The sequence below is a fragment of the Ischnura elegans genome, chromosome 2 (assembly GCF_921293095.1).
Source record: "Ischnura elegans chromosome 2, ioIscEleg1.1, whole genome shotgun sequence".
NCBI lineage: Eukaryota > Metazoa > Arthropoda > Insecta > Odonata > Coenagrionidae > Ischnura > Ischnura elegans.
Window position 1 is genome coordinate 122,214,400 of NC_060247.1, and position 27,421 is coordinate 122,241,820.

Here is a 27,421-nt window from a genome sequence, read left to right on the forward strand (position 1 = left end):
TAAAATTACATTATATATTTTGATAAAAGTAACAAGTCTCACTTATTTTACAATAGGAACAGATTATTTACAAAAGACTAGTAACTTGCACAACAATTTGGGGTAACAATATATGCAGTGTTGATAAAGCACTATTATGTATGCACTTCATTTAAGAGGAGGGTTCTTTACAATTTTTATATTTAAGTTTATTCAAATGAAGCACCATAATTAACTCATTTACAAAAAATACTCGATTACCTTGAACAAGAGACATTTTAAACCAATGTCCATGTAGAAGGGATCTTGTGGGCTAAATGTATTTACAACATTCCCAGTTAAAATTTTTTGACACATCAGGTGCACTATGAATGCTGCAAATGCAGCATTTTGCAAAATTACACCTTTGAAAATATGAACCTCCAAATACATTTCTGCTACGATTATGAAGTTGGCGCAACTGCAGGGAGCTGGGAATGAGTTGATACTTTATTCTCATGGCTGATAGTTACCATTGAAGATGAAAGAAGAACAGAAGCCTGCTCAGGAGTAGGGCAGCCAACTAAAAGTTTTTCCTCAGCTGTGTAACTGGCATTTAAAATTTGCTGTAGCTGCGCAAAACTTCCAACCACATTATTCTGTGAAATCAGGAGTTGAAAGAGTTAAATTTAATTCATTTCTGTAACCTTAAAACATGCAGCTTAATTAAAAATTTTGAAATAGAGAAAGATATAAGTATCATTCACTACAAAAATCACAAAATTATGTAAAAGTGAAGAACAATAATGAATTTGTTCACCTGAACACATTCCTGCAACAACACTCACCTCAACAAATATTGCAAAACTCAAATAAATGGATGATTGTTTTTCGGGTTAATGTCGCGTCGACTCAATTTTGCTGGACGACAGTTTCGGGTGTGTTCTAGCTCCTGTCTTTGGGTACAAATTATCTGCAGAGCTTCAATTCTTTATAACCTTATTTCCATTTTATTTTATATATTCTGTTTATTTCTATTTTTTTCATTCTGCTGGAAACTGGTGCATCAAAAATGAACGAGGCAGCATTAACCCGAAAAACAATCATCAATTAACCTCCGTGACACTCAAGTAAATGATTAGTTATAATTTCAATCATGAATATTAGGACATTATATCCTTCAAGAGAGTTATTGATTTTATAATTTCCAAAATACACTAAAATTGCTCAACACGTGCAAAATAAACTGTGCTGCAAGGCTAGACTTGGTACACATAAGCCTGAAAAAGTGCAGTGCAGAGGATTTTATAGCATGGACTGGGAAGAGCAGCCCATCAACCTACCTATCACTGCCCTGCCTACCAGAAAGCATATACTACTGATACTCTTTACCGATTCCTTTAGCATTTTACTGTATATGCCAAAGGGTAGTAACACTTCCAAGCATTTAAACCTTTCAACCCCAAATACTGACTAAGTCCTTGCCTCCATGAAAGCCTCAACAAGAATAGAATTAGGTAATGTTTATCATAACAGATAAAACTTAGATGAAATAACTAGTCAAAATAAGAACCAGGGAGATTCTGAACTTCCTCCAGAAGAGAAAATACTCAAGGTCTCCCAACGTACTTGAAGAAATACACTTTAATTCATTCAGGCTCTCAAGTATTGGTCAGAATAATGAAAACAACTCTTCTCAGCCAACATTTCAGAACATGACACATTCCATTATCAGGGCTTAGAATTTATGAAAGGGTAATTAATCTATCTGTTCCAAATTAAAAACAAAGATTCTATCATCATTAATGTAAGAATAAACAAACATAAAACTTGCATAACATCTGACCTTTAGGACAATGGTGATCATCGTGGATGGATGGAATATATGTACTACATTCCAAAATCTTGGCTTAGAAGAGTCGAGGAAAAATATTTACAGTTCCCATCAATTAGAACATGAATAAGGTAATCATTATGACAACCTTCAGAGGGCGTAACTAGGAATATGCTTTGGGGGGAGTGAGGGGAGTTTCCTGGTGTCTACCCTGCTACTAAACGGGGAGTTCAGGAAAAATTTTGAAAAATAACATGTCTGAAAATGAATTTTACATCATTTTGGCACTTAAAATTCAAATTTAAGCAGATGCAGTTATTATATATCAAATCCAGACAAGTTTTTAAATATTTTTTTTGATTTCTCTGAGGCTTTGGGGGGAGGGATACATGCCCTCATCCTTCCCCATAGTTACGCCACTGCTGACCATTACTCAAGTTCCTGCATGAATTATTTAGTAAGAGATACAAAAAAAGAAGATTGTAAATAATTTTTTTAACAGGATGAGTTGATTCAACGGGGTTTATTATTTCAAGAATTTTTTCCTCTCACTTTCAAAAAGAATCGCAGTATGTAAACATTTCATTAAGGCAGAACTGTAAGAAATTACTAATTCCTATACTGTTTCACTTCAATGCAAAAGATGTTGTACAGAGAAATGAAAGTATTTTCAGGACAAGTCACCAAATATGTATGTAGTTCATCACTTCCAGCCAACCAGTGTCGACATATTGACTGTGATATAACTGAGGAAATATATTCCTCATTAATTGAAGACATTTGATTGTCTTGAAATTTGCCTAGAGACACTTGAGATATGAAAAGCCAAGGAAAATTATAAAATAAATAATCCTACTCCTTTATTTATCTCGCGAACAAACTATTTAAAGTATAAATAACCTACATAAAACCCAACCATAAAAATACTCCAAATGTACCATAAAAATAATATTTTGTGCTATGCACTTGGTAAGTAATAAATAAGTTGGTAAAATTTTAAAAGTAAAAGTGATGCTTGATTCAAGTCATGCTGGTCTTAAGTAAATGCTTGAGCTTACCTTAATTGGTCGGAAGAGTATAAATTCAGTTTCTCTGTTGGCAAGGTACAGTCTTAAGCTTCTTAACACAAATGGCAGTCTCAATTTTATTGACCTCTGAGTCAGTCTAACTGCTTCTGCTGCTTCTTTTGGTGTGAAAGGCCTCTTTTCAGGCAATGATTCATTTGCGGCTGGGACTCCTGAACTTGGTATTAGCTGGTTTCCAGCCTGGAAATGGTAAGAGATGCACAAAGCATGATTTTAAAACCTAACTTAACATATTTCAAAATGACTTACAAGGGAAGGTATCCAAGATTCACCAAAGATTACATTTAAAATTTGCAGCGAGAAACAATTGAATTTTAAGACACACATGTTCTTACTTAAGCTACAAGTGAGCCTTAGTTTTCGCGATAATTTCATTAGAATGTACAGAAACCACCTGGGACAAAACAACCCACAGTACAACAATAGAACTTCTTCGTAGCTTTTCCTTGACCCTAGTGACAGAGTAAAATAATCTTTGAATAAACATTGTCACCTTAATAATGGCTCTCGTTGGCATTGATTCTTTCCTCTAGTGAAGATAAATATGTACATGCAAAGATAAATGGGCTCATAATATTTCATCCTATTGGTAATTCTCGTAAAAGACAAATGATGCTGAATAGTATGAGAATTCTTAGAAATGACCACTGCCTTTATGATAGATCAACATGCTATATGTACTCAATCAAATTTTTCTTTAAGTGACATTTCATCATAAGTGATATTGTTGATTGCTACTCATTCCAATATTAATAATCCTGTATGCCGCCGTTCCAACCTGGTGCATCCCATGTATTTTTTTAAAATGAAGGTATATAATTAGTGATGACCTTGGGTACTTTCCCTTGATGGCTTTCGATGTTCCAAAGAAGACATTCTGCATAACTCCCCTTCCACCCTTAAATCCATTTGACCTTCCCCTCACCAACTTCCACTGTATCCACAGGACTGTGGATACCATGAAGGAGTCCAGGGCCTCACCAATTGACCTAAGGCATCTCCCACAAGGATAGAACCCTTTCTTCCCTGGCCCCATTCCCTTTCTGCACCACCAATCCTAACACATCCTAAAAACAATAAACTGCTACTTCAAAGTCACCTCTCTCCCCTCCTCACAGAGTTACCTTATCATCATCTGGTGTTCTGCCTGTCGGCAGGTCCCTCGCCAACGCCATCTCCACTCCCTCCAGTCTCCCGCAATCTCTTTGAAGTCTCTGTACTTTCCCATCTTCAAACTGTCAATCAACTTCAGCCTTCCCCTTCTTCTGATCCCTTCCACTGTTCCCTCCAAATAATCTACTTTCAGAATGCCATTACCTCTCATCACATGTCCCAGCCAGTTGCTCTTCCTTTTATTTATTTTATCCATCAATGTTCTTTCCTCATCTATCCTATTCAACATTTGCTCATTCTTTACTCACTCTCTCCACCGTATTCCCTCCATCTTCCTCCAAACCCACATCTCGAACGCCCCAATCCTGTCCCTGTCTCTCTTCCCCATCCTCACAGTCTCAGATCCATACATAAACACACTCCACACATAACACTTCACCAATCTCTTCCTCAATTTTAAGTCAAGTCCCTAGTTCCACAAACCTCTTTTCTTCTGAAAAACATCTTTCGCCATTCCTATCCTTCTTTTTATTTCTCCTATACTTTTCCAGTCCTCTGTCATCAAAGTTCCCAAGTAGCTGTAGGTCCTCACATTCACTATTTTACCTTCTTTGTCTTCACTCTCATGCCATCTAGATTGCTTACTTTCATCACCTTAGTCTTTTAAGCATTTATTTTCATTCCATATGATTCGATTCCTTCCTCCAACCCTGTTATAAATATCAGCAGTGACTCTATGTCCTCAGCTAAAACCACCATATCATCAGCCAATAAAATGCATCTTATGATTACCCCACCAATACTTATTCCTTCTTCTCTTTTATCTAATGTTCTCACAGTTACCTTATATAGACAAAGAATAAGAGCTAAGGATACACTTGAAAATGATGCGAAAACAACAGAATCTATTAGGGGTGTGTTAAATTAGAAGGAATTTAATTTATAATGGGTACCAATTACAAATTTAATGTAAAACTAGTCAGGAGTTGCAATTACTTTTTCCAAAGTATTTTGAATATGTATGTGCCATATAGGTAATGCACAAGAATATATTTATGCTTATTGTCTGCAGTACAACAATAACTGACACTTTATTTAGCACTAAAGAATGAGGAATCTATTTCTTTCTATAATAATTCCCTGAGGAAGCAATAACCATTTATGTCAACATAGCAGTGTTTTTGGCCTACGCTCATTGCTACCTAGGTAGAGCGAAAGTAAAGATGGGTTTCAAATAAATGGATTTCAAGTAGGTAATACTTACATTTTGGAAAAAATACTGAGTACAAGTAAAACCCAGAGGGAGAGAGCCTTCTACCAAGAGGAGCATCTACTCACAGTGGGAAACTTACGCATAGAAGTAAGATAACAATTTATCTGAACTTAAATTTGGAGTATGCTCCTCCACGGAAGTGAAGGATGGACAATCACAGCAGCAGAGAATAACAGGAGGAGGCTTTTGAAATGTGGTTTTACAGTAGAATGCTTAGGATCTGATCAATAGGGTGGTTTCCTAATATTTTTTATTGCCTAAATCGAAAGATTGTTATTCCTGGAGTACATATTTAACGTTTTTAGATTTTTAAATGACGATATCAATTTTTAGCGATTAACCCTTATCCGGGCACCTCAAATCTCTAACGTAACCGGGCAGGCAGGGTCCATCGGACCCTACATGTTGATTTTGCCCTTTTGCTCAAGTGGGATACTCTGCCAGCAGAAAAAAATTAGATATTGTCAAATAATGGTAAATAATACAATTACATGCATTTTAAATGAATTTTAATGGTCATGGATGAAAAATTTACATGACAATTACATTTGAAATCTGACAAAAATTTGAAACCTGAAATTATTATGATTTATTCTTCATAAAAATGAACTCTAGTGCACAAATTGAAATTCAGAATCTATTTACATGATAGGTAAAATGTATTGATATTTTCTTGTCATATGAGTCAAATAAAAACAACATAACTAAGCTACTTATTATTAGGGAAAAAATCGTCATTAAGGCCAGTGTAGGCTACCCATCAACACTTTTTGCACTTTTTACATAAATGTTTAACGGCACTATGCTCATAGCACACTGATTGCTCACAATTGTTACATATCTGTTTTTGCTTTCGATGTTTTGCATATGGACACAAATAACATCTCTTTTTTGTTACATTGGAACTTGATGAATATGTTAGCTGAGAAATTTCTCCATCAAAAATCTCCTTAGCCATTAGTATGTTTCTAGACAAACCCAAGTTGGATCATCTTTCAATGTGGACCTAAACTAGGCTCTCCGATACACTTTGAATAAATAATCTTCTTGAATAGTGTTTATCAGCATTCCAATTTGGATGAGTATTCATCCACACCACATACGCAGCTACTCCACTCACATCCAAGCCATTCATGAAGAACGCAAAAGGCCAACGATTTGTGCGCCTTTTACACATGTAGGCATGTACTAACTGGTCAAGGGAATCGACTCCTCCTTTGGTGGAGTTGTAGTGATTGATTATTTCAGGTTTAGTGTTCACATCCTCCATAACTGTATTACTATGGTGCATGGTCGATAAAAGAACTACCGACCTTCTCATCTTGGGTACATATGAAACTAAAGTACTATTTGCGGTGAAACCAAACAAAGAAGAACCAACTTCACGACTCTTATTGGCTTGAAAAGTGACTGGAATAAATCGTTTATTTTTTCTTACAGTTCCAACAAGAGTGAGGCCATTACTGAGAAGGTTCCGTGCAAGCTCCATATCAGTGAAGTAATTGTCACACGTTACATTTCTGTTCGTCTTTTGGTATGGCTCAGTTAGCTGCTGTACAACTCTTCGACCCAAACCAGGCAATGCTCTTTCCCCTCCCTCTTTTCCCAGATAAGGTAAAGAGTTTAGAGGGTAAAACGTTTCTGAATCACAGGCCCACCAAACTTTCATGCCATACTTATCCGGCTTTGAAGGCATGTATTGTTTGAATGGACATTTACCTCGGTAAGGAATGAGCTGTTCATCTACAGTGATATTTGATCCTGGCAGGTAATGTTTTTTAAAATTTGTATTTAGCCTTTCCCAGACTTCTCGTATTGGAGCGAATTTATCTTTCTGGCGCCGTACTGATCTCGTTGCTTTATCATCAAAGCGGATAAATGCTAACAAGCATTTGAATCTTTTCAGTCCCATGGTAGCCCTAAATATAGGTGGTCCATACAACTGACTCCAGAGAACATCGTAGCTCGTATGGTTTGATCGCAGGTGACCTGCGGTAAGAAGCAAGCCAAAAAATGCTAATTTCAATACAGTCACAAGGTTTCCACGCAATTTTTAACTTTTTTGATGAATTTACCCGTTCAGCTTCCATATTTGTGAACTTGACAATATCTTCCACCAATGAGTCATCAACAAAGAGTGAAAAAGAGTGAATCGGACTCACTAAAATTTTCCCTGGCGGTAAAACTATTTTGTGTGTTTGGCCCTTTATTATGTTGTGAGCTCTAGCTCGCCCCACTGGAAATGGCTGAGAATTCCATACAGTGCCATCCTTACTGAGAAATGAAATCGGTCTTTCAGATTCTGCCGTGGCCTCGGTATCCGAGAAGTTTTCAGAATCATAATCACTAACTTCAGATGCCGCACTTTCATTGTCACCTTCACTGGAACTCTCCTCTTCGATAGACTGGTAATCCATATCATCGTCACTCGTTCCTTCGACATTCAGAAGTTTTTGTATGTCATCTTGAGACAAAATCTTTTGTCTAGCCATGATCTAAGAAATAAAAACAACATTTTTTTTCATATGACTTCTCAAAAATTAGGAATTATTTCCTTAGTACTTTCGAGCATTAGAACTTACTTGTGCATATGATTTATTCAGGTTCGTGAAAGAAACGTGAAAATATCTGCCGTCACTCAGATGCTCACTCAGATGATGGATGGTGCTACGATGGTGTTTACGAAAGTGGAAAAGAGGATCTAAAAATTACAAAAACAATTTAGTTCATAGAACTTCTCTAAATTTACGAATTACTTCCCGAGTAATTTCGTTCATTGAAACTTACCTGTGCATATGATGCCTTCGGGTTCGTGAAGGAAAGTTGTAAATTTCTGTTGTCACTCCAATGGCCGTGTTACTTGACACAATACGAATAACACACTGAGACGGTAGATCCGTATAGAAACCAATAGCTTTGGAATCAATTATGTGCAACTGCTAATCTGTCTTTATGTACACTTTGTAACATTTTGCCCGCACTCTACTCTTGTGGTCATGTATGCCATAGTTTGTATGGGGAAGGGTGATGGAGGGGGGGATGCAGAGGTGATAGGGGGGGGTTAAATCGGTAGGAGAGTGCAGGGGAAGAAGAAAACGAGGAACGATGGACACTCATCAGTTACCGTTGGAGATACCGTTGGAGATTTTTAGGCGGGTAATATTGATAGGAACGTTCAAATTTGAAGGGTGGCATGAGATATGTTTTTTTAGATCTCTAAAGTCCTTAGGAGGACGCTGCAGAGAAATTCGGAGGGTCAATGAGTTATTAGGAAACATATGGCTCGTTTTCAGTGACCATTCGCAGTGGGTTTCCCTATGACTCAACCTAAGGGAGTTGTTCTCTTAGCATTGGCCCATCGGCGACCACCTCAAGGCATTAGAAATAAGCGAAAGAATGAATAAAAATCGTTCCCTCCTTACATTTATGGGTGCAGGTAATGATGTTTGTTCCCTAATGTTCATTCTGCACCCACTTCACTCTCCTTCACCAGGATTTTCAAACCGTAATACATCGGTGACTATCCATTGTACACCCTTCTCCATATTTTCCCTTTTCACCTTCCCCTGCTATCTGCCCCCATCTTACCACCCGCATTACCTAGAAAAATATTCTGCGTATAGAAAATATTTATTTAATATTTCACTAATTATAATTTCCAGCCTTGATAGCTAAAATAACCTCCACAATTGAAGCTCACACAATCTGGATCACTCACAAAAAATGTGCTCGTAAGCATCCAAGTGCAGCGTGTTGCATAACTGGTGAACACTCACCTCCTGCCATACACCATTGCGTTAGCTCACAAGGGGTTATGTAGGTATATATTTGAATATTCTGAAATAATACTTGTAAAATGACAAAATTGTACCTTTTATATTAACCCTATGATGTGCAACTGATCGCGTACGTGAAGGGTCCATCGGACCCTGCTTGCCCGTTTACGTTAGGAAAAGTTTAAATTTATCATAAACAATGAAGCAGTATTTTTTTAAATTCTTAAAAATATTTTCCATATGCTATTTGTTTGTATGAACAAAGTCATAGAATTTCAGAGCGGAGGAATATTTTGTTCTCATGTTATAACCTGAAATGAATGCTATTATAGGATAAGGGTTAAATGAAAAGTGAAAATTTTCAAGCGCGCGAAAACACGACGGCTAAGTATGAATGCTGGGAAAATGCCGTGTGATGTCATTCTGGTTCCTGCTGTTGGCGTGTGAGGTGACCTTGGAGCGAGGCTTTGAGCACTGATACGATGCAGGCTGCTAGCAGGTAGCAGAGTATCCAGCTAGCTGGTAGCGCTTGGCTTAAATAAGGATTATTAATACCCTATCAAATGAAGGAAACTTTCTGACCTTAGTTTTAATAGGTGATTATTAAGACAAGTTTCCCTGAGCTCTGTGCCTCATGCATGCATTGGTAATCTTAGACGATGTAAAACTCCTATCTATTCGCATAGGAACTAGGTCCCTGTGACATCACGTTGAGTGGCATCGCATGGGCGCCAATCTGGCCTTTTTCAAATGCGGTTAAAATTGACCATTGCCATTCGTCTGAACTGGGATTTCTAAAACCAAATAATTTTTATATTATGAATACACTAATGGTGGGTAATGAATCACAATCAATGCCTTTCGTTTTCTTTGATGAAGGAAACTATCCTATTGACCGAGTAAGAAATGAGAAATTCCCAAGAAGAAAACCTTGATATGAAGATGAAATAGCCTTATCATTGGCCATATCTTGAGACAAGATAGTCTGACAAAGACAATAGATGAGGGACAAGTGGATGGCAAGAACAGAGAAGGAAGACCACGAATAAAATATGTTTATGGAATAAGAAAAGGAGGATGTGAAAGAGAAGAACTTGGTAGGTGTGAAAAAATTAGTAGACAGGAGAATTGAGAGGAAGCTGCACCAAACCAATCTTAGGATTATTGACTAGTAATGATGATGATGATGATGATGAAAAATACCAGATTCAATTTTTGTCAAAAAGAGTAATTTTTATGGTGATGGAGCAGATAATCACAATAGCTGAAATCACAATAGGGTAGTTTCCTTCATTAACTAAAACAAAAGGCAATGATTGCAATTTGTTATCCACCATCAGTGTATTCATAATATACAAACAGTGATGCCGACATACAAAAAATATTGGGGGGGTCCAAACCGAGGATCTTGCACCAGGAAATTTTATAAGTAGAGAGTGTTAAGTTTTTTTAAAGCATTTTAGAAGAGTCATATGATCAACATTAGAACCCTGATAACTCAAACCTCAATATCTGGACACTCTGGGGAAAATTGACAAGCCTAACACATTTTTTCCTCACACCCATAAGGAATTTTTGAGGGTATCGGGCCCTCTCAGGCCCCATGGAGTCAGCGCCACTGTATACAAATTATTAGATTTTAGAAATCCCAATTTAGACAAATGTTAATGGTCAATTTTAACTTCATTTGAAAAAGGCCAGATTGGCGGTCATGCGATGCCACTCCACTTGACGTCACACGGACTTAGATGCTATACGAGTAGATAGGAGTTTTACATCGTCTGAGATTACAAATGCATGCATGAGGCACAGAGCTAAGGGAAACATCTCTTAATAATCACCCATTAAAATTGCCTATGGTCGGAAAGTTTCCTAATCCTTATTTTAGCCCAAGTGCTACATGCTAGCAGACTGCCTTGTAGCAGCACTCATAGCCTCGCACCAAGGTGGCCTCACACAGTGGCAGTAGGAACCAGGATGATGTCACATGGGCTTTTCTCAGCATTCATACTACCGTCGCGTTTTTGCACGCTTGAAAATTTTCACTTTTCATTTAATCGCAAAAAATAGATATCTTCATTAAAAAATATTTAAGTGTGAAATGCGTACTCCAGGAGCAATAATCTTTTGATTCGGACGATAAAAAAGAAATAGGAAACCACCCTACATACTTTCTTTATACATGAGCATTAGAATATGTTTAATCGGTAGAATACTATAATAAGAAAATGCATTTGCTAACAAATCCAAATCTTAAGTACCAAATCATACCTCACTTAAAATTTTCACTGATAACTTCAGATAACAGCTAACAGGAGGGTTGAATGGAGAACTGCATCAAAGAAATCTTAGGATTGTTGACATGAGATGACAACAAATACAGCAGACTCCCGATTATCTGGCTGTGGTTTATCCGTGTTGCAGAGTATCTGTGCATGATTTTCACTCTCGCTCAATTTTTTCCATGATCTTTGTATAAAAAAAATTGGACGCAAAATCATCGGAATTACTGCATTAATGCTACGATAAACCGGGCTTATTATTTCCTTTAAAATCCACTTCGTAAAACAGAAGCGATCACGCGCTAGCTGCATTCACGGGAACACCATGTTCCTGATTTCCAAGCCTCGCAGTGCGCTACCGCGCTCCGTGACCACGGATACTCATGCCACAGCAGTTGCAACCTGGGCAACTTGTGCGAGACGCGACTACATGGCGTGATGCCCGACAGTGTAGTGTTTCCGATGTCGAGCAGTGATTTTGAAGCATTCGTGCAAACCACTTTTCTGTATCAGTGATCACACAGCCACCGATGTGTGATTTTAGAAACCAGGCCTTACATGGAGCATTAGTAATACGAGTACAGCCATGTTATCGCCGCTAAAAAGATCGCTAACTGACAAAGACAGCTCTCTCTGAGTCCGGGGAGCACTCTAAAATAACAGGACACCTACATAAATAATAATAATGGATTGTGTTTTAGTTAAATTATGAATATTGCAAGACATTTAAGTGAAAGTTGGGGTTATCTGTGTTTTCCAATTATTCGTGCCATTTCTCCCCATCATTAGCCCAGATAATCGGGAGTGTACCGTATAGCTGATTCTTACCGTTAAGTCGATAACACCTCATCTCCGGTGATAATTGATGGATTAACATGCAATACACACCTTTTCCAAAAGTGATGTTAAAGGAGCAGCCATAAGTTGCGTGGCATGTCCAAAAAATGCTTCACAAGATGCCTTCAGTCTCCTGTCCAACTCCTTCCTGGAATCTAATAACTGCTCCCGAACTTTTGGAGTGGCACCCTCGGCTAATAAACCAAGAAGAGACCACCACGTGCTCCCACCTGCACTGTTCTCCACTGATGGGTTAACAGGAGTATTGTTCGAGTTTGGTGGGCTTGATAATGAAATACGCCGCTGAACAAATCCAATGGCTAAATGAAAAATGAAATGTTTAAGTACCAGAAAAAGAAGTTACGCTGCAAGTTCTAAATGAAGAGCAGAAATGAAGGGGGGAACTCACCGGTATTTTTCACAGCACTAAAATCAAGACTTGTTTCCGTCACTGAAAAATCACCCTGAAACGGAGCAGTCTGCTCCCTCAGAATGAGTAAATGCTTAATTTGGAATAGTTCACCATCAATTGGTCCCTGAGAAAAAATGGCATGAAAAACATTGGTGTGACAATCAACAAAAGAGAACAGTTCTGTACTATAAGCTTCTTTATTATCCAATTAAGCCTATCATTAAAAACATAGATGTGACTAATGATGCAAAAAAAGTTCTAAACTAAGTGCTTAAAATATTTTATGCCAAATAAGCATTTGAACAGTACTACATATCACTTTCCGAAATAGGAATATGTATTAGAAAAAGACCATAAGGCCTGATGCTCATCTTATTTAATTAAAAGTCATTTTTCAACGACAAATACTTTACTGAATTTCGGTAAAATGAATAGATCACTACTTACATATCCAAATGAAACACATATGTAGTATTAACCAATCCAAATACACGATCAAAGTAGTAGCAGTTTAACACTGCTTTCCTTTCTATGCTTTCTCCATATCTTAATACAATTCTATTGAAACACTTGTTTTTACTTGATTTCATTTTTAGGGCGACTCTTATTCAAACATACTTCTCCTGAGCATTTTATCAACCATAACCAATAAATGAAGTCTTCCAATCACATATTACAATTAGGCCTTAACAATTCAACATACATACGTATGTTATGTCGTGAATCTCAACCTCAAAAATGCATTGTCTCTTTTTCCCACACCTAATTACAATAATTCCTTAGCAGCAAGTGTTTAAAGTTGTGATGATATTACATTAATTTCAATGTGAGGGATCAAATGATATTCCAATAAGTCAAGTTGGAGGCATATTTTTAAAAATCCTGGGATCATACTCAGTAGTGCCAAGATACCTTCACGAAATTTTTGACTCTTGAATATGGTAGTTATAAAGTAAAAACTTTGAACATTTTAAAGATTGTCTCCTGAAAATTTGAGATTTGTTGGAGCAACTCAGATGTTGAGCTCAAGAATTTGTCTCATCTCATCCTCTGCTGAGCTCATCCGTGTCTATGACAGTAATTACAATATCTAAAACTACCAGATAGGCAGTGTAAACTTTCCTAGGGCATACATATAGAGAACATGATCCACAAGACTAACTGTATTATTATATGTGCATCATCCTATTCCCTCCTAGATAAGGAGCTAACCACATTGACATAGTGGTTACTGAAGATAAGCAAGGTTAGGCCCACACTGTGGTATGATGGGTGGCCATTCATACCTTACCCCTGGCACTCTAGTCAGCTGACTGGAAGATGCAGGTAGGGTAAAAATAGGGTTGGCACAATGGACCACGAAAGCTCAAAGAGCCAGAGCAGAGACCTGCAAGAGGTCGGGAAAACAAACTCTCTGCAGCTGCCTCTGTGTAAGTGCGCAAAAGATAGATAGAGGGCATATCGTGTATGTTCCCTACTTTATTTCACGAATATTTCTCAATGATCTCTGACTGCCTCAGAGACACAACGCCGGCTGAAGGCAGAGAGACAAACGCCACCTAGAAATCTGAACACCGGGCAAATGGCCACCTCTTAAATCCAGTTGCCTCTGAACACAAACTCAGATGGTCAAGGGGACTGAACGGGATGACATCAGAGTTTGTGTTTGCTTGCAGGCATCCAAGCCAGGGCACCAAATCAAGTCCTCCCCACCCCCCAACCATACAATCTACCATTTATTCTATTATCTTCTGCAATGAATCCTTTCTACAAGCCAAAATGCAGCAAAATTGCTCATGCAAGCCAAATTTGGCAAGCTTTGTTGAGCTGAAAGTAGCCGCAGTCTCTGAGAGAAAAAAGACATGGTAGCCAGGAGGTAGGCAGGGAAGGGTTGGAAAGGAGAATAGAGAGGGGTAAGATATGGTAGATGAGGAGGTATGAAAGTTAGAGAAGAAGAGGGGTCGTGGAAAATTTTGAGACACCGATAGATGGATAATCTGATGGATGGTCAGTCAAACATCAGATACTCAGTTCTCCACTGTGTTTTCATACATATAACTACAGCCATTTTAAACAAATTTAAGAGTAGGTATGGTGAAAGAAATCAGGAAACTTGTGTCATGCATAAATCAATTCAAGCAATATCTTATGGGATGCCATGGGCTATTGAACATTATGGCTTCATTTTCCAGCAACCAAAAATGCCTCCTTTCGATGAACAGAATAAGAGTTCAGTAGATGCAAAAAATTAAACAGGAAAAGTACCTTCTTAGAAGAGATTTCATTAGCAGCAGATGCCACACTCTCAACACACGCTGAAAGTACATCATGAGAAAGACCTCGGAATGTAGCTCTGTCCACACATCGGTGTAGTCGAGAGAGGCAGGCCAGAGCCCGCCGAACAGAAGGATACCACATGCCGTGCAAATCCGCTGGAGAGGCTGTGAATTCCAAAAATATAATATGATAGATAACATACTCAACTAAAATCAATCAACTGGTTCAAAATTTTACATTCATATGGAAATGCAATCACAACAAAAAGAAATTCATCCTGAGAAAATGTTATGCGTTAATGTGGATGATGTTGTGAAAGTTTGAGTCCCGCACGTCAGAAAAATGATTACCAGCAACCCCTATAAAGGCACAGATATGCAAGAGTTTCGTATACCATGCTTCTTTTTGGTGGGATATACTGGAGAATGGGAGTGTGTCTCAGGAGAGAGACAGATAGTGATAGTGACGTGAGTGTTTGAGAACAAGGAGCCAAGAGCCCCTGAAATGAGAGACCATTGGACGTGAAACGTGGGACTGACATCAGCAAACAGTGGTCGTAAGCAGACTTGCGCAAGGCTGTGTGACAGGAGATTCGCAACCATCATATAATGTTGATAGGTATTACTTCATTAAAAAGCTGAAGCATTTTTATGCATAAAAATGAAACTTACCGCCAGCTTGGGAACGACCAGAATTCTCGCCTCCACTGTTAATAATAGCAGCTACCTCCTGAGAAGTCGCTGAGCCCAGAGACACAACAGAATTGCGTGACTCTGAACGGCGAAGGCCTCCGTGCTGTGCAGCAGATATACTCTGAGCTATATTCTGAAATGTCAGATTGGAATATGGATGGTCATATTAGTCATTGGGTTTGACACAAGTGGCTTCAACAGCAGCAAAAGAGATTTATTTGCATGCCAAATCGTCAAGACATACAAAATATTGATTCGACATCCTATGAAACACTGTGTTCAAACTTCGATTAGGGCTAATGATTCTTCCTACGGTGAATTTAACTCAAAGTTTCAACCTCATAAGTGAATATTAAGTGTCATGGCTCCTGATCATTCATTCTTTTCATTAAAAAAAATGTATTTTCCAATTATGCTTTTAGTCATAAAAACAATAGAGACAAAAGACAAATAGAGACCACTGCTCAGATATGTATTTACTCCCACATCAACTCTTACAGCCACAGTGACATTTAGAGGAAGGTGACCCAGAAATGTATGAAAAACTATAAAATTTAAATAAATATTCAAAGAATTGCCTCATATGCACGTATAAGAGGCGCACCTTTTCTCCCAGAAATTGCAGCCAAAAATGGGGGTGCGTCTCTTAAGGCCATTTTACACGGGGCACGGAATTGCGCAGGTTAGAGCTGCATTAATTTCTAAAATGGCGTGGCATTGCATGAATGCATGAACGAAATTAGAACAGGGGCTCTTTTGCCGTATCGCATCCACGCATTCTCGCATGTGTTCTAGCAATTCACCGCTTTACACGACGTAATTTTCATTGCGCCTTCGCACGTACATCAGACTGCGCAATTCCGTGTACCATGTAAAACGGCCTTTACACAAACTTCTTATCTTCCACCCGCCCCTTCACAGGTCGCAAGTCCAAGGGAACTGAGTGGCCTTGGTTTTCAGCGTGAGTCAGTCATCTAAAACTCTGGGTCAAAAACAAGCGGCAGGCAGGGGAGTTTCTCCCTTAGTGACGTATTAAAATGCTCCTGTTTGCTTTTCCTAATTGTACGCATCGCGCCGTCACGTCAGTACCTCAGAGGTGAACATGGAAAAGATCACACGGGGTTTTTCACTCCAGGGGGCACGCTAAATTTACTGCAATGAGTGGACATCCCACAGCATTAACACAGCAAATAGTAATCGCATATCAAGCGCAGAGAAACGCATAGTTTTGAAGGACAATACCTAGGTAATATTCAACATCTGTCTTGCCGAGTAATTTCCATTACGCTAAGGACCTGATTTTTCAAAAATCATCTTCAGATGCTGTTATAAGGATTATTGCAACTGAAAATTATGTTGGTGTCAAAATCTGCAGTTCAAAAAATTCGAACAAGTGTGTGAATTGTTGGACTAAATGGAGGATAGGAGAAATCGGAAATGCTTATAATAGAAGAGCGCTGAAGAAGAGGTCGAGGGGAAGGAGGGCACTCCCTCTGTCTTTCAAGCAACGAGGCTACGAGCGAAGGAGCAACATGTCTGATCTTGCATTGGACATCGTTGCCTTCAGAGAGAAGGGGCGAAGGCGCAGCAATGTGATACATACGCAGTTTGCGTTGCCTGAAGTTTCCAGTCCGTCTCGTCTTGTTTGAATGTGCTCATGCTATGCTTGTTTCTTCCGAAATGGTCCTGTTTGGACTATGTTGAATATTAGTAGCCTTGCTGTGACTATAAATCTTTGGGTCAATAAATTAGAGCTTAAAAAACTTAAATGCCGTCAGATATGCATCGCGTTAGGTCTCATTCTTTTTTGAACCTCATGTGTGTCATACAACCATGCAATTGCTGAAAGCTAACAAAATATCTTCGAGCTCAGAAGGTGACTCACCTACCATTTGACCTCCAGAAACTGGGAGAATCGAACGTGGTAGACCAAAAAAGGTCAGATGGTGAGATGGGGTAGGGATGAAACACGTTTCCATTGTTCCCGTGTGACATGATATTTTCCTTTGAGGCAAGTGATCTATGGTCTGTGGGGTCTCGGAAAGGAAAAATAAACGGCAGAGGCATTTGGCTGATGGAGGGCCCAGTGTGGTTCTGTGAAATCTACGACATGGTTATTATCCTAAAGTGCTGAGATTCCCCCGATTGCTATTCAATCTCTTGGGAATGTTCATGCTATGTGCCTGTCGTGTTTTGCCTAAAAATTTTCCAGGGCTGCAATTCTATTGCAGTACTCCTATGGCGTGCAGTTGCTCTACGATGAATCAGAACTCTTTCTACTCCCTCTTATGGGACGTTACATTCACTAAAGCATTGATATAAAATTTTGGATTCAGATTTAATTTCTTCAACGAATTTGGATCCAGAGTACAAGATGAAGGCATTATCCGAGGATATTTGGATCCAAGGTATCCAATCCAACCATCCATAGTAAGCATCCTAAGGTTAAGACTGCAAGTGAATACCTACATATCTCTGAGCGCCATACATATTGGGTAAATTTAGTTGAAAAAATGCCGCGTAAACTTTTAGTATTGAAATAGGAAATTTTGATAACTGTCGAAGGTCCAGGCACATGTCTGCAACACCACGGATAAAAAATGTCGAAAATTTTTTTTTCTATAGCTTCGATGCTCAAAATAGGGGTGCGTCTCTTACACGTGTGCGGCTCTTACACGCACTTATACGGTAGTCATGCATCCAATAACTACATGGCTATTATAACAATAATAAAAGTCATGCATCCAATAATTTAACATTTTACCAAATAACCTAAGCTTTGGCAGAGCACAAGTACAGGTAGGTCCTGAAAGCCACTAACAAAATCTTAAACAGCATTCGCATCATTAGTGTAAGAACTTTTTTGTAAGAAATCAGGTTATCACACATATTGGGAAATAAGTTCTATTTAGATACCAATAACATCACATGTATCAAAACCAAAGTCTTCAATTTTACTCATGCTCAACATAAAGAATGAAGTAGCATGTCCACAGATGATGGCATTGAACATATTATCTAATCATTATCTGGCATGTGAAAATAAAGGACCAGCCTTTCTTTCAAGTTAACAAAATTACAAAAAAAAATTACCAGCTTCATGCATATGCACACATTACTTATAAAGGAGTTAAGTTGAGATCGCACAATCCTTTGACCCTATCATGGCTCACCTCCATCATTTCCAACTTTTCCGGGTAAGCCAAATCACCAGGTGACGGCTTGTACCCTTGAACATCAGAGCGCAAGTACAGGTAGGTTCTGAATACTAATCTTTCTTGCACATCCTGCAGGAGTTGTCTGGCCACCTTTCCAAATGCTTCCAATGCTTCCGCTGAAACGATATGTGTCAAAAAGATAATTTTAGAAATGAGGTATCACAACTGAGAGCAGGAGTTATATATAGTACAGTAGATTCCGGTTAAATGGGTCATATCGGGACTTGTGCACTTTGCCCCAAGTAAGCAGCTTGCCCAAGTAACTGGTGGACCCATTAAAAGGAATCTACTGTACATGGCAAAGCAAAAAGGTGCCAATAATATCAATGAAAAATTATTCACGAAAGAAGTTTCTTACCACAAAAGCAGAATGGAATGTAAGTAATTTACGAAGGAAAGTTCATTCATGTGTAAGATATTCCCTTAATTGCTAATAAGGAGAGATTTTGAGAGTGATGTTCGGTAACTAGATGCTGATGTTATTTTCTGAAACTATACAGGTAAGGTAGAAAAAGTTTTACAGCTTTCTTCCACATAGGCCCAGGTTCGATAGTTATTTGCATGTAAAGATTTCGCACACTATGACTTCCCATGATTAATCACTCCCTCTCAAATACCTCGGTGGTGTAGTGGATTATTGAAAATATAATGCTGCCATTAAACAACCCAATTTTGCAGAATATTTATAAATATTTAAATAAATAATTATGCATGCTTAATTCAACTTATCATTAACCAAAAAATAAAGCGGTTAGGTCAGAATCTTCCAGCATTACGCATACTTATAGCTGATTATGAATGGGTGCACCCATAATACACACATAATGTACCCATGTGCACCCATTCATAATCAGCTATGTATAAGTATACGTAATGCTGGAAGATTCTGACCTAACCACTTTATTTTTTGGTATATGGTACATAATGTATCTTATCAGCATCCTCTTATTCACCTCCACAAACAGAAAAATGAAATGAGGAATATCACTCATCATCTGAAGCAAATGTATTTTGAGGGAAAGAAAGGGAATTAAAGTATTTCAACCCAATGCCTCAGATATAAATTCCAAGACGACCAAGTCCCATTGACATAATGCATTGCATGTGGTAAAGGTCGTTTTTGAAGCCCCTTGGCCATCAGTATACTTTACGGTTACATTTCCAATTATCCATTTCTTCATCCTTGCCATATTTAACTTCAATTTTCAATTCAACTAACTCTCTGTTGAGTCATCCATATCTCCCAATTCTGCCTTTCTATGCCAACACTAAGGCAACTACCTACAGATTTTTCTCTAATCTTTATGGGCTATCACAGATGGTACACAATGATACCTAGATGGTTCAAAACTTCAATTTTCAATGGTAAATTATAAATAAGAAATTAATGCATTCTATTCAAATAAGTATTTACTTGCAGTTGAGTACTAAGATTACAGAAGAGTCAACATATAGAATGATGAATTATCAATGCATCCTGATTCCCAATAATTAAATGGATACAATTTAATTTCGCACTTGAAACCTTCAAAACTTACACATCATCCACTCTCATGAAGCCCACACACAAAGAGTCATAACTTTAAGAAGAAAAACTTACGGCTGGCTTGCACATGATCCTCGAGCATCTCTCCCCGCAGGATTGAACAAAGTTCTGCCAGAGTCTCCAAATGATTCACATGGATGACAAGAGGACGCAGCGCATCGTACAAATGAGTGCAAAGACCTTCCAAATAAGCCCTGCAAAATAAGGGTGTCATAATAAATGAAATGGCAAACTTTAAAAACAATCCAATGCAATACAAGCCTGAATCAAAACTGTTAGCCTACTAAACACTGAGAAGAATACATTAATTATTATTTACCAACTTTACTTCCTTCTAACCTGATACCATTCTCCAAGGAGAACATCAAAGACGTCATGAGTAATTCATGGATTAATTATGAAATTTATAAGTTTTCGTGGAAGCTGAGCACCACTCTGAAAACTTTGCCAATGACTTGGGGTTTAGTAATTACAATTTTATTATAAATCACAAGAGCAAAAAGGATTCCTTTGAATCTTTCGGTGTCGATGATAAGTCCATAACAAGTGTTTAGCATACGTGAGAGGCTCATGCTGTGTCAGCTAGCACAGCCACTTTGAAATTGCAAGATAAAATATACTGAAATAATAATAACCTAAAATATACTTGTTTTCTCTAGAAAATCAAAATATCACACACCTTAAGATGAACAAAATGTAAAATTAAAAAAGGGCCTCTTTACCTGAAGTAAATTTTTTTAACCCCAGGCAATAACAACCCTACTGCCATTGGGGCCAAAGGAGGGAAGTACTACGCAAAGAGAGAGAGAGAGTAAACTCCTCATTATCCGGGCTAGTGATGGGGAGAGGGGGCAGAAATAATCTGACAACACAGACAATCCAAAAATTCACTCTAAATTATTACAATGGTCATACTGCAAGCAGAGTGACGGTGTGATGCACAAGAAGACTGAGAGAATCTGAGAGAGAACCCTACCCGACCAAGCCTTATATATGTACTACATACTCGGGAAAGAACCTTTTAGAAGCTTAGGTGGAAAGTTTGACTATCATGACATACCTTAGAGACACAGAGTCCACTTGACTTCATAGGTGTTGGCAAAGAAATAGGAGTATTGAAGGCTGCATTTTCCGGGTTCCACCGTGTCATGGTTGTGTTGGAGACAACAGTTTCTCCTCCGTTCCACCAGGCGTATTCAGGCAGAAGTGCTTATGCTGTGTTTTGGCCGCCATTATATAGGCAGCCCTGTGGTGTACGTTCTCCCTGATTGGTCGCCTTGCGGCCAATAGCATAGGGGTATGGGGCAAAGAGTCTCTTCCACGTACTGTGGAGTTGGTAGCTATGCTCTAGATTGAAATCAAGAGGATCTTTATGTATTTCAATCACCTCTCGGATGATCCTTGGAAAATATTGGGATTCTCTGGCGATGAATTTTATTTCTTCCCAGTTGATGTCTTGTCCAGGTTCACTCAGAGTATGCTCAGCTACAGCCGACAGATGGAAGTGTTTATTCTCTTCTATGCGGCACTTCACAGCCCTTCCGGTCTGCCCGATGTATGACATACCGCAACTGCATTCAATTTCGTTAACTCCTTCGTAGGTGTGAATTGAGATACGGTCCTTAGGAGTCAGAAGAAGTTCTCCAGTCTCCTTAACCATGTTGAAGCATGTTGTAACGTCGAATTTTCTGAGGAGTCTGCGATTTTTTCACTGGTGCCTGCCACATAGGGGATTGTAGCATAACCCGCTGCCTTGGGTTTCTCTGTTTTCGGACTTGGTGTCTTATTTTTGAGATGTAAAGATAGAAAGACAACTGGGCTGCCTTTATAACAGCAGCCAAAACACGGCATAAGCACTTCGACCTGAAGACGCCGGCTGGAATGCAGAAGAAACTGTTGTCTCCAACGCAACTATGACACGGTGAAACCCGGAAAATACAGCCTGCATTACCAGCGCACCGTGGAAGCCTTCACATCATAGAGTAGTATTGTGCAATAGATTGAGTACTGCGCAGAAGTTCAGTGGTTACTGGGGTGAATAACTTATGCATGGAAAGAGATTGGGCTTTCCCATGGTCTGCCATGTTTATGGTTATAATTATATAGCCGTTTTGAGCTCCGCATGAGAATAAATGTCTCCATTGTTCTGTCAGCACTCAGAGCCAGAAAACAATGATCCATGATTGAGAGAGAGCCTCCCCCATTCCACTGTGAGGGTGGACAGAATATGGAAAAAGGTAGCCCATTGTATGAGGAACCCAAGCCCTCAAATGTGGATATAAAAATACTAAGTACCGTATACATCTGAATATAGTCCCTCCTTTTTTTCCAAAAATGCCTGTGGTAAAAGTAAAGGGAAGGGACTATATTCAAACCCATTTTTTTAACTTTTCCCGAAACTGAAGCCTCAAAATTAGGGGGACGACGACTATATTCAGAGGGGGACTATATTCAGAGAAATACGGTATCCCTCTTTCCTTGATTGCCCCCCTCCCTGGACTGTTTATGCTTACACTAGGTATAAAAACTCCCATAACTCGGTACCATGACGATTACCCAAAGATGGCCAATGAATGCGTAGAAACTAGTAGTATGAGTCAAGATTAATGGAGACATATACAACATCTTTTGCTTAATTAACTTAGAATCCACCAATTTATTTACGTGATTAGCAAACAAAAATAAAAAAATCTTACGTGAGAAGTGGAGATGGAGCAGAGAAGAACTGGAAGAAAAGCTGATATTCATCCTCGCACACTCTCACAAGAAAGGCACAAGCAGAGCGAAAGATGGCACAGTGGTCTCCGCGCAGTCCCGGAATGCCACTCCCGCCCCTCCACAGCGAGCTCGCTGGTCTCTGGGCCGAGCCCTCCTTCCCACCAGCCACTTGAGACGGGGGCTGCGTCAGCTCAGATACTCCTGCTGCCACACTTTCACCCACAATCAGCTCCCTCTGAGTCACATAGCACTGGTGGCACTCAGTGAGCAAATGGCGATACCTGTTAAAAATAATGGAAATACAGAATACAGTCCAGTAAAGTAAGCCCTTATTGAGAAAAGCAGCAATAATAACTACATCATGCCCTCAGATTTTATCTTTGATTGCTATGAAATCTTTAAAAAAGTATTTACATCAATGCATCATAAAGGGCATCACAATTTACACATAAAAAGTTTCTCAACAGAGATAACATACTAACTCATGGAGACACAATTAGAAGGGACAAGACTGCGATTGCTCATTTTTTATCCAAAATTCATCAAATCAATCACATTAGTATTATATATTTTAAAGAAAATACTTATTGGAGGAATTTAATATGCCTGGACCTATACATGAAAAACATTTTTTTTGTATATTACTAGTTTTATGTCATGTTTGTTAAAAAAATAGAAAACATGACATGAAAAGAGTAAATATATGTTGTGTTATGAAAAAACATTGCAAACAGAGCAAAAAAAATACAAACATTTAAAACAGCAGTGGGAAAGCTGAATACCATCAATGCATTTTTTTGAACAGATGCATTTATCAAGTAAGAGCTAATGACTCTCATATTAGTGAAACAAAGATATTGTGTGAATCAACATTTTTTTCACCTGAAGCATCCATAAAGCCATTAATTTTTATTCTTAAGGTGGTGGTTAATATTTTAAGGATTACTGGAAAAAAATTAGCTTGATTAACCATTTTGCTACGAACAACCTTTAAACAATGCATACATTTCTCAAAGCAAACAAACGAATGACAAATCAAAAAGGTGTTGCAGCTAAACTAGCCCAAAGCAAGCCTAAAATGTATGTATTATGAAGGACTTCTTCTTGGGATGCCTTAGGTAACCTTACTTGTTCTGTGGGAAAGGATTATCCCAATGTGTATACATATATCCTTCGTTGCAGTGCCTGCCCCACTCAAATTAATGGTCCACAGTCAGTTGTTAGTTGGTGCAATGGAATAATAAACTTGGAACTTATTGTGAAATTGGTTAGTTGAGCATTAGAAGGACTTTCTTTATGTTCAGTATGAACACTTGTGAATAACATATAGCTAAAATGAGATTTCAAACCAAATTCTTAGAGAGAGGAAATTCTAGCACACTAATCTGCCCCATGACCTCAGAATACATAAAAATTAGTGATTGGATAAAATTATAAAATGAGCTCTTGTTTTCGAGTAGTGATAGTAGATTAATGACGGAAACTGAGGATATTGCACCTCTTTTATACAACTCTCTATATCAGTGATCCACTGATACCCATAAATATATGCATAGTTAGCCAATGAAAGACGGCTATTCCACCAAATCAAAGGCAGAACGGTATCACAATTGCGGTAAATAGCTGGCAATCACTGTCAATTGACAAGGTGCCAATTTGAAGCCCATAACTTACTCGGGACTTTTGTCCAAACGACTCTCCACTTGTTTCAGCAGTTCTCTCACTCTGGGAGCAGAGGCTCTGAATCTTCCATACAAAAGTGCAAATGTTTTGGCCGATGGATCAGCAGTTGAACCACTTCCAGCATCTGCTGTACTTTCTTGGGCTTGCCGGGTCGCACTTTCAAAGGTGTTCACCACGTACGTTCTTGCCACCGCCACAGCACGTCCCAGGGCATGCTTGTACTTAGCCAAATAGGCACTCGATTCCTTGTACTTCGGCTGCAGAAAAATATTTGAATTCCAAATTGAAGAATGAAAAATTTTACCTTTTACATGTTTCCCTCATCAATAGAGGAATATTTTACGAAAAAAACTTCACTGACCCAAACTACTGATTGTTTTCTGGCATAAGTTTTGAATTCAAGGCACATGAATAACAAGGAACTTGACTGCACTTATCTTTCATAGACTAAGGCTAATTATATTAACATCCAAAGGTGTATCAGTAACAACCATGAAAATATCAATAATTATTGACATAATGCCAAATCAAGTATAAAAAAACTCACATGGCTTCCCATATATTCAATGCATTCGTCGAGTTTATCAAGGATTCGAATGAATGCTTCACTGGATGGAGACAATGTTGGCGATTCCAATCGGCTCATTAACCCGTCGACTTCAGTGAAATAATGAAGACGCTTTTCCACTTCATTTGATATATCAATCAGCTTATTCTAAAATAAATTCCAGCAGTTATTGATAACATTTATCAAGGAAAACATTTAATGAGAACAAAGAAATTCAATATTAAATCTCACGACATAATGAACTTTGTCTGACCTGTTCTGACAGGAGATGTTCACTGACTTCATGAAGGGAATTTGTTTTCGTGGAAACCAACTGATATTGGTCATTCAAAATACCTAAATCGCTCAACGCTGTCTCTATCTGTAAAAGAAAGAGAATCACTTAAGGTGATGAAAGATAACATAAAAAATCACCAAAAGGGACCCTAAAATATAAAAAAGGAAGCCAAAACTATGCAGAACGCTATACCTGATTTAAGAGGACACTGCATTCATCACGGTGCTGTTCCAGTTGTGCTTGGTAGCTCTCATACACCACATCATTTTCCTTCATCAATTCCTCCTCAACGTCAAAATACCAATCTAGGAACTAACATAGACGAGAAAATGCTCAAATAATGAAATTCTCCAGTCAAAACAGAGGAACATGAAAAAATGAGACACACACCTGAGAAAGAAGAGGCAACCTACCTGTTTTGAGGTTTCTATCCGCACTTTACCACTAATTAAGTCGGAAAAACTTGGTGATAAACCATCAAGCTCGTCCACTTTTGCCACATCAGGCACTCGCGAGGTGTCCCCATGATCTCCACGGTTTAACTACAGAAACAAGTGCATCAGAAGATGTTATTATAACTCATCAATTTAAACACATATCTTCAAATAGTTACAGAAATTCCGCAGTTACTGGCGTCTTACGTCTGATGGAAGGGGTCGTGAGCTCAGTATTTCAGAGAGAGCATCAATACTCTCTTCCTGAACAGAAGTTAACGGAGCTAATGGATTTTGAAGCCTTTCCCAGTCAAGCAGTTTCTTTTGTATCGAGCGATCATCGGCTTTCGTAGTGTCATTCATGGCAGTAATGAATATCCAATGGTCTAAGATTGGCACACATGCTTCAAGCAATGCTATTTATCTTGACCCTCACCGCAATTCCAAAGAAAACATTTCTCATTCATACACCGACACCGACTTCACTACTTCGCTGACACCTTCGCTCACGGCTTCTCACTTGTTCTTCGCTTGCGTGGCAGGCGTGATTTGTTTTGCACCACTGGAGGGATTTCAAATCGCCACTATCGAAGATAAAGCGGCATAAAGAAGAATATTGTCATCACGTGAGAAATTATGAGAGCAATTTCAGCAGACGAAAAATCAAAATAAAAAATAAAGATTTTGTTAAAGTTTTGATTTCATTCTAAATTGTTTTTGCGTAAGGAAGAAAAACAGATTAATTGGTTTACCATCGAAGAAATTACATTTAATTTATTCTAATTTATGGATATAGGTGAACTTAAAATTTAAATTTTTATTTCTAGAAAAATGCCATATCTGAATAGGCTAGGAACTAGCGTGGCCATGAATGTTTTGGCCTAAACCGGGTCGTACTTGTTTGTACCGGGGCGGGGGGGGGAGGGGGAGGGAAGTCCTGGTGAAGTCCGAAAACCTGTAGCCTTGCTCCATGGAAATAGTTTAGTAAAACAAAAACTAATATTATTGTTACTATTTTATTTAAAAATATTTTTCCTTCTGTGACAAACTAAACTTTTATTGCGGTATTGTTTTTTAAAATAATAATTGCCTTTATATTCATATGCAACTTGGTCCTTCGACGCCAAGTTATGTTGCTCATCAAGCTAAACACGTTCTCCAAACATCGACAGAAATTCCGCTGTCATTGGCGTCTTACGTCTGACGGAAGGGGTTACGCTGTGTGGGCATAGTAAGTTACGCTTTCTTTTAAAACTAATATTATGAAAAAACAATTCCAATTATTTTTTCACGAAACCGGGAAATTCTTTAAACTGACGGGATTCCCTGGAAAGCGGAACTATATAACCTAAAATTTTTTGATCGACTGCACGTGGGCGGTTCCAAGCGGAAAAATAGGTGGGGCCATAGATTTTATTTGAGGTCTCGAGAGGCAACG

At 38.5% G+C, this 27,421-nt stretch overlaps 1 protein-coding gene across 1 annotated transcript; it reads right to left on the reverse strand.

Moving 5' to 3' along the window:
• LOC124154547 (conserved oligomeric Golgi complex subunit 3) lies at positions 1-26,505 on the reverse strand. The gene is made up of 15 exons (XM_046528351.1): positions 26,191-26,505; positions 25,963-26,091; positions 25,742-25,861; positions 25,526-25,633; positions 25,252-25,419; positions 24,696-24,961; positions 23,000-23,302; positions 20,358-20,497; positions 18,713-18,873; positions 15,519-15,672; positions 14,836-15,011; positions 12,568-12,694; positions 12,210-12,478; positions 2,851-3,057; positions 1-617 (listed from the first exon to the last, which is right to left on the reverse strand). Exons 1-15 carry the CDS (start codon positions 26,344-26,346, stop codon positions 423-425), a joined length of 2,679 nt encoding a protein of 892 aa, XP_046384307.1. The 5' UTR covers positions 26,347-26,505; the 3' UTR covers positions 1-422.
• Positions 26,506-27,421: the final 916 nt, after the last annotated feature.

Excerpts from the sequence above, each read along its gene's own strand:
- LOC124154547 (XM_046528351.1), bottom strand. The coding sequence starts at position 26,346 with ATGAATGACACTACGAAAGCCGATGATCGCTCGATACAAAAGAAACTG. Across the intron at positions 23,303-24,695 it reads CGTTTGGACAAAAGTCCCGA|GTATCGCCATTTGCTCACTG; the intron begins GTAAGTTATGGG and ends TATTTTTAACAG. Across the intron at positions 618-2,850 it reads TACTCTTCCGACCAATTAAG|AATAATGTGGTTGGAAGTTT; the intron begins GTAAGCTCAAGC and ends CTGATTTCACAG.